Source organism: Ochotona princeps, chromosome 25 (assembly GCF_030435755.1).
Source record: "Ochotona princeps isolate mOchPri1 chromosome 25, mOchPri1.hap1, whole genome shotgun sequence".
NCBI lineage: Eukaryota > Metazoa > Chordata > Mammalia > Lagomorpha > Ochotonidae > Ochotona > Ochotona princeps.
The window spans coordinates 19,050,608-19,065,306 of record NC_080856.1 but is presented as its reverse complement, the minus strand read 5'-3'; the positions used below and the strand labels follow the sequence as shown (position 1 = coordinate 19,065,306).

The following is a 14,699-nucleotide window of genomic DNA, read 5'->3' as shown; positions in this document are numbered from 1 at the left end:
TAGCAGCAGTATACATTTATAATAATCATTTACTATCATTTTTCTGTTTCCAAATAATTAAGAACTGTACATATACTAGGGAACATGTAGAGAATAAAAGAAAATGGAACTAAAAGATAAATTCATTTTGCTGCAGAAAAATTGAAATTCATGCATATTATTTTCTAAAATGCATTCTCCATCAAGTTTTTGTTCCTATGCATGTATTTTTTAAAAAAATAAAATGCAGTATTTCAGGCTTATCATTTAATTTCATCTTCCATATGTTTGTGGAGATAATTTCCTATTAAATTATTCAGTCCTCACAAAGTCACTACGAGTGGATGCTATTATTAGATTCCATTTACAAGTAAGAAACCAATGTGTGAAGAAGTTAGTAAACCCTTGCCAGCAAGGTCTGGAGCCTGTATGCTAAGCTAGTCATTTTGCTGCTTGATCTTAGAAGTGAGCAGACCATGTCTGGAAATCAGAGCACAACCAGATTTTCCATAGTTTATAAACAGGGGTCCACATCTCACATGGAGTTCCTGCTCCAAGGGGTTTCAGTGGCTCTGCATTTTCTCAGTTTCTCTCTGGATTTGACCGTGCTTTTGTGTATTTTGGAGCACTGGACATTTGTTTATTATTTTTGGTAGGATGCTAATCAAGCTTCTGTTTTGTGAAAACTCACATTTGCTGTCTACTTTGTAGGTGATTGGTCGGCCTGTGATGGTACCTTACTGGTCCTTGGGGTTCCAGCTGTGTCGCTATGGATACGAGAATGACACTGAGATTGCCAACTTGTATGAAGACATGGTGGCTGCCCGGATACCCTATGTACGTTCTCAGTCCTGGTTACCTGGTTCTGGGACCTTACACATAACCCAGTCATCTCTATATCTGGATTCCTTTGTAAGATTTTTTTTACAAGGTACATTAAGGTATAAAACTGCTCAGTCAATGTAACACTGTGCCGCATGCCAATGCAGTGAAGTAATGGGATTGGAAGTTCCTGACCACAACTTATAGAGTAGGAGCTAAAAGACTTCCAGTGAATTTCTAAAGTAGGAGGAGACAGGGCTGGCTCCAACACTCTTTCTGCTACACTATGCTTCCTTCCACTTCATTTATACAACTTCAAAACATTTTGTAGAAAATTGCTTCCTTCCATACAAGGTAAAGGTCTTGTAAGTACTAGCTATGCTTAATTAAAGAAACATTAATTCAGTTTTAGTCATGGTGTTGCATACATATGTGCAGCTCCAAGGATGGCCTCAGTCCTTTGCTTGTATTGCAGCTGAGTTTCCCTCAGTTTAGAGTTAATCACTTGTTGAATGTACAAATTACATATCTGGTTTCCAGAGGAAATGAGGTGGAAACAAACTCTATCCTTTAGGAATCAGAGACTTCCTCTGATGGGCCGCTTGCACACTAATTTCATTCAACTTACCATTGCTATGGTTTTTGCTTTTTGCTCTAATGGAATGAATAGCACATTTCATACATAAGAAAGCTATGTCTGATTATTCCTTGTATTGGATGCTGCAAATGTATTGTGAATTTTTTGATTTCCAATAGATTCACCACCCATATTCTTTTCGAAATTTTTTAGAACTGAATGTTTGAAAAAAAAATCGTTGGGGCCCGGCGGCGTGGCCTGGCGGCTAAAGTCCTCGCCTTGAACGCCCCGGGATCCCATGTGGGCGCTGGTTCTGGTCCCGGCAGCTCCACTTCCCATCCAGCTCCCTGCTTGTGGCCTGGGAGGGCAGTTGAGGGTGGCCCAATGCATTGGGATCCTGCGCCCTGTGGGAGACCCGGAGGAGGTGCCTGGTTCCTGGCGTTGGATCGGCGCGCACCGGCCCGTTGCGGCTCGCTTGGGGAGTGAATCATCGGATGGAGGATCTTCCTCTCTGTCTCTCCTCCTCTGTGTATATCTGGCTGTAATAAATGAATAAATCTTTAAAAAAAAAAAAAGAAAAAAAAATCGTTGAATTTCCTAGGATCTAATTTTAACCTGTAACAAACTGGATGTGACAAAATGAAAAAGAAGCTGTGTTTATTCACTGTTGAGTAGTAAAGGGCTGCCCAGTGGAGCCTGAACTGGGATGGGTAGCAGGAACTCAGGTTACTTCTGTCTTCCCCAGGATGTGCAGTACTCAGACATCGACTACATGGAGAGGCAGCTGGACTTCACCCTCAGCCCCAACTTTGCTGGGCTTCCTGCTCTGATTGATCGCATGCATGCTGAGGGGATGCGGTTCATCCTCATCCTGGTGAGTGCTCCCAGTGCTGTGTGAGGGTGTTTGGGAGGCTGAGTGGGCTTTGGTGGAGAAGGCCTGTCATGTCTTTGCCTTCCTGATGTGAGCAGAGAAACTGAAGTGCAACTAGGAAGGTGCATTTCCTGAATGTTAAAAGTGCTCCACCATTCAGGTGCAACCTGAAGACTTTCCCGCTTGAAGGTGTTCTCTCTTTCTATTGTCCCATTGTCATTCCAGCTTTGTTTTTTCCCAGCTGACCTGTGGTTTGATTTCAGGACCCAGCCATCTCAGGCAATGAGACTCAGCCTTATCCTGCATTCACCCGGGGTGTGGAGGATGACGTGTTCATCAAATATCCCAATGGTGGTGGCATCGTCTGGGGAAAGGTAGGATCCCAGCACTGATAGGCTTATTCTAGTCGGCACGCACCATGGTTATGTCTGTTTTTCTGTAATTTTGGCCATTTCCACAGGGACGTCCAGATCAGTAGTTCTTGTTGTGTCAAATCACTGTTTGAAACAGTTGAAGACTTTGTATTAGGGTAAATGCACCATGAAATCAGTTTTCTAGAGTAATCCTATATAATAAAATATTACTTCTGGAGACAGGGCTGCAAGTTTCTTAGAAAATATTCAGTATGGGCCCAGCGGCGTGGCCTAGTGGCTAAAGTCCTCTCCTTGAAAGCCCCGGGATCCCATATGGGCGTCGGTTCTAATCCCGGCAGCTCCACTTCCCATCCAGCTCCCTGCTTGTGGCCTGGGAAAGCAGTCGAGGACGGCCCAAGGCTTTGGGACCCTGCACCTGCGTGGGAGACCTGGAAGAGGTTCCAGGTTCCCAGCTTTGGATCAGCACGCACCGGCCTGTTGCGGCTCACTTGGGGAGTGGATCATTGGATGGAACATCTTCCTCTCTGTCTCTCCTCCTCTCTGTATACCTGACTTTGTAGTAAAATAAATGAATCTTAAAAAAAGAAAATATTCAGTATGAGAAACTGACCAATGTGTTGCTTTCCACCTTTTTGCTCTGCACAGGTCTGGCCTGATTACCCTGATGTTGTTGTGAACAACTCTCTGGACTGGGATAGTCAAGTGGAGGTAAAGGCTCCTTGTGGGTGTTTTGTGAAGTCAGGCTTGCTAGGGAGGGGAAGCCACACTCTGGGTTTTGGATAGGATCTTAGTGTGACCAGGGTTAAACATTCAGGAACATGGCCTGTGTCAGTCTGTGTTCAGTCACTTTTCATGCTATGTTTTTGCTTCAACTTGGGCATAATTGTTACTGTTCATGAGGTACAAAACTCAGAGAACTTAAATTATTTTTCCATTTTAGAGTTCTAAAAGACAGTGTTGATTACCTGGGAATCTCTAAAAGGGAGTTACAAATGACTGCGCTTTATAGGCTTAAATAAAGTCATTGATTTTGTTATAAAGAGAAGATGAAGAGAAAGGAAGGTTGCCATATCCTCTTTAAGTCCTCCCAACTGATAGATATTACACACTCATGCAGTTTTCTGGAGATTCTAACACCTTAGGAAACACACTTGTGTTCTCAGGGTTCACTAGGCTGTTTCTTTCCCACCTGTTTCTGTGTGTCTGACATCGGCCCTGTGGAGCTGAGGGTGCCTCTGGTTTATGCTTTGGCTTCAAGGAGTCAGTAGACCATGGAGGGATAGAAGTTAAGGGTTGGATATTTAACGTATGAAATAGAAGGCTTGGTGTGTTGACTGCTGCCGTTACTACTGATGAGAAGAACACAGCCTACAGATGTTTTCCAGATGCTGAGAAGGAGTGCGGTGTGCTCCAGATTCCTGCTTTATCATCATTGTTTTTCTCAAGAGTCAAGAACTCAGGCTATGGTTTGATGTTATCCTGTGGTACAAGACTTTGCATGAGCTTTTGCTGAATGGCTCTGCACAGTCTAATGTATTTGGAAGAAATGAACTGTATTTATTCATTTTTTTACAGCAATACCGAGCTTATGCAGCCTTCCCTGACTTTTTCCGCAATTCCACTGCCAGCTGGTGGAAGAGGGAAATTGAAGAGATGTACAGCAATCCTCAGCAGCCAGAGAGGAGCTTGAAGTTTGACGGCATATGGATTGTAAGTGTGTGTGTGTGTATTTGCATCAGTGTGTGTGTGTATGCCTAAACATAGAGTACATCAATGTTTATTCAGAACGATAATAATCTCTCAAAAGACCCTGAATGTATTCAGCTACACTTCTCTGACCTTGAACTGGCACGACCCTAAAACCTTAGAAAGCTTGAACCTCACCTCGTGGTTCCTGATAGGAAACCTCAAAGGTGATGGCAATAAATAATTTGGCATTTTGCCATCCATACCTGGAAGGAAGTAAAAAAACAATCACTGTGACCATTCATTCTATATGAAATTATTGGTCTTTTTATCCAGTCCCTCCAAGGATTGGTGAGTCTGCATGGGATGGCATGCATATGGAATACTGGAGGTTGAATGGTTATTCCTGGCACCTGCTGTGTGAATTCACAGGTTGCAAGTATCTTGAAAAGTAAACAATGTCTGTGTTGATATTTCCAGGACATGAATGAACCGTCAAGCTTTGTGAATGGGGCAGTTGCTCCGGGCTGCACGGATGCAACTCTGAACCATCCCCCCTACATGCCACGTAAGGACCGTTGTCTTCCTCACTTGCAGAGCCATGAATCCTCAGAGCCCCAATGCCAGGAGCTTGCTTGGTGGTACTATGGTTTACTGAGAGCCTGGGACAAATTCATTTCAAGAACATTTTTTATTTGGTGTGTGCATGTCTTTGGGCCCACAGGGTGAATAACTCAGATTTGTCCAGAAGGGACCTACTAGTTTTACTGTCTCCAAAGGACGTTAGGACAAGACTTCTGAGTGTCCTAGGCTCCAGTTAATTCTGTCACAAGACAGGGTTGTGTCAAAGTGTAGTATACCCCCTTTATCCTGGAGTGGACGGGTGTGGAAGTTGTATTTGCATTCAGGTCATTGTGAGTTGTGTGACTTTCCAAAGATTCCATGATGTTTCCAAACCTTAGTTTCCTAAAACAGAAAGGTAATACATGCCATCATGCTATATTATTATAGAATTATATGAAATAATTCACACATTAAAATTCCAGATCAGAGCATATTATGTATGGTTGAAAACAATACATTCTTCCCAGACCCCTACTTTCTCCAATGAACCTGAGGTTAAAAACATTCATGGTTACCATTATATCCTTGAACCCACCACTGTCCTTACACCTCTACTGAGATGAGAAGGAGTAACACATAGGTCAAATTATATTAACATCCAGAGTCCAATTCTTTATGAAAGATCAAGGAAAGGAAGAATCAGCTGATTTGTAACATCCCTGCATCTTTTCTCTCAGACCTGGAAGCCAGGAGCACGGGCCTGCACAGCAAGACCCTGTGCATGGAGAGTGAGCAGATCCTGCCAGATGGCTCCCCAGTGCGGCACTATGACGTGCACAACCTGTATGGGTGGTCCCAGACCAGGCCCACCTACGAGTGAGTCACTGTCTCCCTTCTCCTTTGCTCATGATGTGTAGGACAGCAAGTGATGGATGAAGCTGCCGTGTAACATATCTTACTAATGATTATACTCATTGACCATTTGGGATTTGAGATGATATTCCATTATGGACAGTGTCCGTAGTGACAAGGGACATTTAACTCCAGGGTACAATGTCTGCCCACCAAGCCATTTTTGTTCTCAATGAATACAAAAAATTGCTCTAGGTAAAATCTTATAAAGCAATTCACTTTGTCTCACCTAAAATATAGAAAACCTAGTAGACTAATTGGGAGATATTCTGAGAAACATTTTGAAAAGCAATTTCATCACTATATAAATACTGTTGACTCTGCTTAGACAAACTTAATTGATATCGGGCAGTTACCCACCTAGGCTCTGAATGCAGTTAGTTGACAGTCACATACATCTTCCATAGCTGTAACATTGAATTTTAAATTGGAATTGTTTATTATGCAGAAGCAATACACCCTAAAATAATGACAAAATGGATATTAAACCTAGTCATATAGTAGTTGGTTAGCATATTGAGTCTTAAATTCTGCACACACTTGTTTGTGCCGTACATTTATTTGACTAGCAATGTAGTAGGTTTGTTACTATTTGCATTATCATAGACATGTTAGCACTGGGTAGACATACTACCCATGACACTTACAACAACAGGAATTTTTAAGCTTTTTTGTAATTTTATGAACTCACCATTGTATGTGTAATCCCTTGATGGCTGAAAGGACATTAACTGAAACATGCTACAGAGTATACACATGGAAAAACAATTATTATTTACATTTTGGTCAATGCAAAGAGTTTGCAATGTGATGAAGGTTTTGGTAAAATACAGATAAATGGCACAGCCCTTATTATGTACATAATCAAAGATTAGTCATAGGGTACTTCACTGTGGCTGATTTCCATGTCCCTTGCAAACCAGTGGGAATTCCATGTGACCAATTCTTGGTTCAGGAGATCTAAGGAGGGGAAGCACTATGGCTTTCTCCTTTACTGCTGGACCCTCAATTCACCTCCTTGTCCCTTGTCAACCAGAGCTGTGCAGGAGGTGACAGGACAGCGAGGGATCGTCATCACACGCTCCACGTTCCCCTCTTCTGGCCGCTGGGGTGGACACTGGCTGGGAGACAACACAGCTGCATGGGACCAGCTGAAGAAGTCGATCATTGGTGTGTGGCTTTGCTGCCAGAGCCTCTGCGGGCAGGGGTGATTGGTAAAGGCGAGGAGGAGGAGGCAGGTGTCCATGCTGGGTCTGACAGAGCTGTGGTTCCCCTTGCAGGCATGATGGAGTTCAGCCTGTTTGGCATCTCCTATGTAAGTGTGTCCTGGAGCCCTTCTAGTGACCAAGAAGATGGTGTCATGTTTGAGAGATCCTCAAGAGTCCCGTTTGTTCCCTCTCGGTTCAGACAGGAGCAGATATCTGCGGGTTCTTCCAAGACTCTGAGTATGAGATGTGTGCTCGTTGGATGCAGCTGGGGGCCTTTTACCCATTCTCCAGGAACCACAACACCCTTGGGGCCAAGGTTGGACATTGATTCCTTCCTCAAGTGTTGTGTGACATGTGAAACGCACCCTTCATTTGTGATCTACAGTTTATGCCATTTGTATTTCTTGGGGTATCTGGCATATCATTTCATGGTGTGTTTGCATGAGCTTTACTCCCTGATGTTCCTCAGTTTTTTTTTTTTTAAATTTAGACAGCGTATCTCATATCTTGTTTTCTGTCCTGGGTGAGCTACAGGGAATTTATCCACTGCATACAATATTCTCTGACTTTTGTCAGTCATCTTTGGTGTGAGTGCGTGGCATCTTCATCAGGAATAAGCTGTCAGTGACTTCCTTGACTTCTTGATGTCCTCTAGGGTGAGCTTCTGATACTCTTGTTTTTCAGAGACAAGACCCAGTGTCCTGGAATTCTACCTTTGAGGATATTTCCAGAAGTGTCCTGGAGACCAGATACACCCTGTTGCCCTATTTCTACACCCTGATGTACAAGGCCCATGTGGATGGCAGCACTGTTGTGCGACCTCTTCTGCACGAGTGAGTGTCTAACTGGATCCCAGTCACTAACGGGTTATTTGTTTTATTCCGTAGGATGGCAGGTGATGTGAATAGTTAGTGTGGGATTGGAGGTGGGCTATCTTCTCTCAAAATTTCTGTCCCAGACCATGTAGTGTTTCTCCTGTATGTCTACATGCTTTATATCATTTTAAAAGTTGTTTCTTGAATGAAAATATCGTAATAATACAACCCAGCTTGGCATTGTTTCTTTGCAATTTTATCATGCTATTTCCATAGATGTCCTATATCCCATGAGCTCAGGTTTTAAAAGATATTACTCTCTGTGGCAACATTGTGCAATGTGCGTTTCAGTTAGAAATGTCATGAGCAAGATGTGTGGTGATATAGAAGAGAACATATATAAACCCAACCACTTCTGATGATATCTGCATATTGATAGTGCACACAGATATCAGTCCCATATTTTCCTGATGGAGACCGAACTAGGGAAAGAGTTGTGATGGCAAGGACATAGCCGACTGGCCTGTGAACGCTAGGTGTGTCCTTAGAGCTTATTCCTGGGCCTTTCTACAGCTGTAGTTTTGATATCATTATTTTCTTCTCTAGGTTTGTGTCTGACCAGGTGACCTGGGACATAGATGGTCAGTTCCTTCTGGGCCCAGCCTTCCTGGTCAGCCCTGTCTTGGAGCCTGTGAGTATGGAAGCACTGGTTGTATAGCTGGTGAATAAGGAAGAGAACAAGAACCTGTTCTGGGGCTTCTCAGATCTCTTTTCTTTTTCTCTCTCTGTGTCTTCCTCTCTTTCTGAGCCCATTACTTAGGGGTTCTGGGCCTCACAAGAAGTAAAGACTGTGAAGTGTCTTTAATTTTTAAATCAAAACAGCCATTTTGATTCCTAGTTCAATGACGACTAAAAATGCTTTCTGGTGTATCTTTAGTACAATATTTTCTCCATTCATTTAAATTAAGAATATTGTTTCAGATGGTACGGGCGAAGCAGTACAATATTGTTGGTATTCCTCTGTTATTATTAAAACCCTTTTCCCCCATAGAAATATTTGTGCCATTTTTGCAATATTGCTGTTGGTTGCTACTCCACTTTTTTCTACAAGATGCCCCTCTGGGAGCATGTACGCTTCTTTAGTTCTGTTAGCGAAATATCAGTTGATTGTTCCCTCCTTATTGTAATTGTAATTAGCGGCAGACATTTGGTTCAGAAAAGAGAATGCAATTGCAGTATCTATATCCCTTTGTGAGGGTCTTCTTTCTGTTCTAGCTCCTGTATTTTAATTCAGTCTTTCTGCTCATGTCCACCTTGTGGACAGAAGGTGACCCTCTGCGATGAATCAGAGCCTGATGCCTGTGTGGGAGAACTAAAATGAGATCCAGGCTTCCGTCTTTGGTGTTGGCCTGATGCCTAAAATTCCACATCCCAATTTTTCTTTCTCTTACCCTCATTATCAATTTCAAAATCTGTATGGTGTTCACAAACATTTTTTTCTGCTTGATATCCAAGCATAGGATACATAGGATTGTTTTTGTTTCTTTATAGAAGGGATTGGGAATATCTATAAGCAAGTGGTAATTTTGATCCTTGAAGTCTTCAAATAGAAACAAGGTACTTGTTGGATGTAGGCACATCTCTCACTGCCGGCAAAGGGAGAAGGGAAAGGATGATCCTCCAATGCTGAGCTGTACAGAGATTAGGAAGTGGCTCTTGTCAGCACTACCCCTTTTTTTGCAAACTGATTACACATTTGTATGCTGCCATGCCTTGTTTGTGCTTAATTTTAGAATGCCAGAGAAGTCACAGCATATTTCCCTGGAGCCCGCTGGTATGACTACTACACGGTGAGCTTTTCTTAATCATTAAGCAATCTGGGGAAATTGTGGAATAGAAAAGCGCTTCTGATGGGATAAACTCAGACTGAATGCTGCCTCTGGATCCCACCTGCTGTACAGCTTCAGTCCCATCACTTTAAGTCTTGTCCTTTCCGTTTTTTCACCTCCACATGCGTAAGACCACTTCTCTCATAACAATGGTTTGAAACAAGTCACAAACAGCTTGCTCAGTGCCTGACTGTCCCGGGGGTTTCTTTTTAATGTGTGTATTTTAATCATTCCCTTTTCAGTTGCTTTTCAGTGAAGGGTCTAAAGGCAGACACTGGTGAACCTAAGTGTGTAGATTTAGAGGCCTTTTAATCCTAATCTTTTTCTTCAGTATCTTCTTGTGTAGCATACTTGCTCAAAGAATGATCACTCTCTATAATTTTCTTAGGGGAGGGATCATGAGCCAGTGTATAAAATGCTAAGTTGGGTCCCTGGCCCGTATGACTGTAACAGTGCAAGTGCTTTTAGAACTGGGATCCTACTGTCATTGAATTGCGGGGCTAATGTGATCCCAAGACTCAGGCTAGAAATAGGGTCTTCAAACAATTTTGGGTGGTCTTTGCGGGGACCTGGATGAATCATAGCTGATTCTTGTGGGAGAATTGAGGGGGCTGTTCCTCACTTTTTAACCAGGACCCCCTTCTCATTTTCTTCTTTTATATGATTTATCTCATTATGTTTTTAAGATCAGAGTTACACACAGAGAAGGAAGAACAGAGTGAGAAAGACATATCTTCCATCAATTGGTTTGTTCACTAATTGATCCCAAAATCCTAGGTTAGGCCAGGCTGAAACCAGGAGTCCGGAGTTTCATCTGGGTCTCCCACTTGGGTCATGCAGTGCTGTTTTTTTTTTTTTTTCTAGTAAGGAGCAGGTGGCAAGTGGAGAAGCTGGGACTTAAATCAGTGCTCATATGAGGCTCTGGTGTTGCAGTTGACAGCTTAACCTGCTATGCCACAATAGTGGCCCCACTTCCTACTTCTGAGGAGAAAAAGTGCAGAGCTGGAATTATACAAAGGAAGACAAGAAGCAGAGCATGTTCCAGCCCCTCTCCTCCCAAGGGGGTTGCAGTCAGATTGGCTGAAAACTGGACAAGGACAGGGAAGTTTGTTCTTCCTCTTCTGTGTGCTGCAGAGACCTGAATCCCTTTGGCTTCTTTTCCTGTTAATCATTTGTATCTGCCCTTTATTAAAACACTGCTATTTGTCCCAGCCAGTTCTTTCCTGGGAAGGATTAGCTAACATTCTTTTTTTTTTTTTTAGATTTTTCTTTTATTTATTTGAAAAGTCAGAGTTATAGAGAAAGGGAGATTACCACAGTAGCCAGTATTGCATCAGGGCAAAGCCTGGAGCCAAGAACTCCAGCTAGGACACCCAGATAGGTGGCAGAGGACTTAGTGCTTGGGGTAACTTCTGTTGCTCTCCTGGGCACATCAGCAGGGAGCTGGGTTGGAAGTGAAACCTTCATGACACAAGCCAGTGCTGATGGGGGATATGGAGACACCAGCTATATTACCCATTGTACCGTAATGCTGGCTCTGCCATACATTTCACACCCTGGGAAACTCTGTCAATTCATGCTAGTTTCAGTCTTGCTCAGGTAATTTATTTTATTGAGCTCCAGATGATGGAAATATGGAAACATTTTCCTCTGGACTTCATTGTGTCGTACAGAATTTTAATTTGTCATAAACAGCAATTTGAGAAAACTTTAGAAGATTTGTAGAAGAGAAGAATTAAATGAAACATGTCTACTTTGCTGCAAAATATTTTGGAATCTATGTAGAATTTTGTTATCATATTTATTTGCCATGAACGTTAAAAATTTTCAATTTTTTTATGATCAGTTCCGTAGGCTCGGGGATTTCTCCTCCCATGCTTTTCATCCCTGCCCCAAAACTGATCACTAATTTTCCCTGTACTATTACAATGGTATAGTTCTTCAACAACAGTCACAAGTCCATCACTCTTCTATTTAAGTGCATAACAATAATGTAGGTATAGACAATGGTAGAAAGTCCAGCATTCTATTGTCAAGATACATTGAACAGTTTCATTGGGAGTCCATCTTTTATTCAGAAATAGAGATGTATACTGCAATGTGTCTTTATTTCTTGGTATGTTAGTCTCCATTATGTAGTTCCTCTAAATGAATGTAAGTACATAATTTTTACCTATATATCTACTATATCTATCTGTATATATACACAAACATATATATATATATACACACAACACACATATATCTTAAAGGTTGATATATATATAGTGGTCTTGTATTTTGCATAAAGGTTGCCTTATATCAGAGAGAATATATATCTTTTTGGGATTGATTTACTTCACTGAGAATAATGGTCTCTGGTTGGAATCATTTGGTTGCAAATGGTAGAATTTCATTCTTTTTAATGGCTGAGTACTAATCTATCGAGTGTATAGACCACAGATTCTTTATCAGTTCCTCTCATGACAGGCATCTGGATTATTTCCATCTCTTTGCTACTATAAATATAAGATTATGGGTCACTTGCTCATATGCAAATTTCCTTTGGATATATTCCCAGAAGTGAGATAGCTGAGTTATATGGTAGATCAATTTTCAATTGTCTTAGCACTCTCAATACTAATACTGACTTCTATAGTGGTTGTGCTAGCTTCTACTCCCATCAACAGTAAAGTAGGGTACCTTTCTCCACACACCCATGCCAGCAGGTGTTGTTAGCAGAATTCTGAAGGTAGGGCAAGCTCACTGGAGTTAGATGGAATCTCAATGTGGTTTTCATTTGTATATACTTGACAGCTAGGGAGCCTGAGCATTTTTTCAAGTAATGTAGTATTTTTGCAAATAAAGATATATGCTGTATAGAAGAAACTAAGACATAAGGGCTAATAAAATGATACCAGAATGACAGATTTTGTATATGGTTCATTAGTAGAAAATATTTTTCTTCAACCAGAAACTAATGAAGATGGAAAGATAAAAAGTCATCTAAAATAACATGAAGTGAGACATTGGTAGAAAAATACGTCGATGTTTAATTAAAATTAAGATTATGTTGGGATTAGTGAATCAGTGTGTCTTTAAGTAAGCCTTATTCTTGTTTCTGTAGCACATGCTGGAATACTATGGCCAGTTAAATCTGAATGTCATTATTTTCTTGTGTAATGTCAACTGTGTGTTGCAAGGGGAATAACAGGCAAGAGGTGTGGCTGAACCATCTGGCATCCCATGCTGTTGTGCCTCCTGCCTCATCCCTCGTTCTCTTCTGGCCCACAGGGGGCGGAGGTTAATGCTAAGGGACAGTGGAGGGTATTGGCAGCCCCTCTTGAACACATTAATCTTCATGTCCGTGGGGGCTACATCCTGCCCTGGCAGGAGCCTGCACTGAACACCAACCAGAGGTGAGTGACATGACTGGGGTTGTTCTGTCCACTGCAATTAACTCACATTTGCATCCCATCAACATGGAAACATGGATGCTTATTGCTACTCACTAGAATGTTATTATATCCTTTGGTGCTACTCACACCAAAAGAAGCTGTGCCTGGGGATATTTTCATGTACCTCCTCAAAAAACAGTATAATCTGCTGCTTATGAATTCCCATTAGAACTGTGAAAAAGCATTCAAAGGTGATTTGTGGTCATTGTTTGTACTTCCACTCTGTGTCTCTTACGTGAATATCATTTCATGCAGCCGACAGAATGCACTAGGTCTTATCATCGCCCTGGATGAGAACAAAGAAGCAAAAGGTGAACTGTTCTGGGATGATGGAGACACCAAAGGTGAGCACTGGGGTGATAAAGACAGTGTTCCCAGTTCCGCATTGTTGACTTATGCACCTTCACTGCTGCTGGTCCTTGGCTGTAGAAGTTGCACCAGGCATGCTAGGCAAAGCTACTTGAGATATTTTGTCTCAAGTTGCAATATTCAGAACCAGTGGTAAACCATGGGTAGAAGAAAAACCTGTCCTATCTGCTAGCATTACCCCCACTGGCCTTGGAGTGCATGCATGTGTTCGTGTACACACACACACACACACACATATTAGTATACATGTGAACTCTGTCTCATTGTCAATGGAGATCTGGAGGGTATCTGTTCAGTTTTATTACTGTAATTTAGTATTTGATATCCTTTATAAAAATTGTTAGGAGAAAATGTTGATGATATGAAAAACATGCAAATGAAATGAAGCAGTGAGAATGTACTGAACTTGTGTGTATGATGTCGGCACATATTTTTTGCAATTTTTTTTCTGGCTCAAGTGAATTCCTAGGGCTCTAAAAGTTAGGAAATAGCTATGAAACTTGCTGTAAACACACTTAGAGTGGAAACTGCTCACAGTAGGATGCACACAGAATATCATTAACTTGGCCGTGGGGACACTGTCAATTATATTGCCATTTTCAAAATGTTGGTTTATAAAAACCCATCTAATTAAGTGAAAATATCTAACTGGCAATGGACACTGAATATATTCAAAGTATGCAATGTGGTGGTTAGATACAGATAAGCATACCTAATGATATCACAGTCAAATTATTAATGCATCCATCACCACTACTGCGTGTTAGATTCACTTACTATGTCTGGCTTATTTTCTTTAGTATAATGTGCAGATTCTTTTGTTTTTTACAAATAACAATTCATTCTTTTATAGCTAAATGATATTCCATCAACTGTGTACGACAACTTCTTTATCCATTGGCTGATATATTGTTTCAGTATCTTGGCTACTGTGAAAATATAAATAAAAGCTGTAATTTAAGGACAGAAATTGTGAGTTGATAAAAGAAAATAAAGTAAAAATGTCCTTTAAAGCCCCTGTCATTGCTGTTGGCAACGACCTATTTGTATACAATTCCAAAAGTACGGAAAATAAAACAAAACACAAGCAAACAGTATTACTCCAAACCAAAAAGTTTCAGCAAAGTGACAAGCCAGTGTACAGAATGGGCTAAAATATTTGTAAACAATAAGCTTGCATCTGAAAATGAACTAAT

The 14,699-nt window shown here is 41.4% G+C and overlaps 1 protein-coding gene across 1 annotated transcript in view; it reads left to right on the top strand.

The window, feature by feature from the left end:
* The window catches only part of LOC101532167 (maltase-glucoamylase), a 108,410-nt gene that overhangs the window by 38,347 nt on the left and 55,364 nt on the right, over positions 1 to 14,699 (top strand). Inside the window, exons 31-45 of the mRNA XM_058681251.1 lie at positions 691 to 816; positions 2,124 to 2,252; positions 2,513 to 2,623; positions 3,269 to 3,331; positions 4,199 to 4,333; positions 4,790 to 4,877; positions 5,611 to 5,749; positions 6,822 to 6,955; positions 7,066 to 7,100; positions 7,193 to 7,309; positions 7,678 to 7,826; positions 8,415 to 8,499; positions 9,602 to 9,658; positions 12,971 to 13,095; positions 13,390 to 13,478. Coding sequence (XP_058537234.1) covers positions 691 to 816; positions 2,124 to 2,252; positions 2,513 to 2,623; positions 3,269 to 3,331; positions 4,199 to 4,333; positions 4,790 to 4,877; positions 5,611 to 5,749; positions 6,822 to 6,955; positions 7,066 to 7,100; positions 7,193 to 7,309; positions 7,678 to 7,826; positions 8,415 to 8,499; positions 9,602 to 9,658; positions 12,971 to 13,095; positions 13,390 to 13,478 — 1,582 coding nt within the window. The remainder of the gene's footprint in view (positions 1 to 690; positions 817 to 2,123; positions 2,253 to 2,512; positions 2,624 to 3,268; positions 3,332 to 4,198; positions 4,334 to 4,789; positions 4,878 to 5,610; positions 5,750 to 6,821; positions 6,956 to 7,065; positions 7,101 to 7,192; positions 7,310 to 7,677; positions 7,827 to 8,414; positions 8,500 to 9,601; positions 9,659 to 12,970; positions 13,096 to 13,389; positions 13,479 to 14,699) is intronic.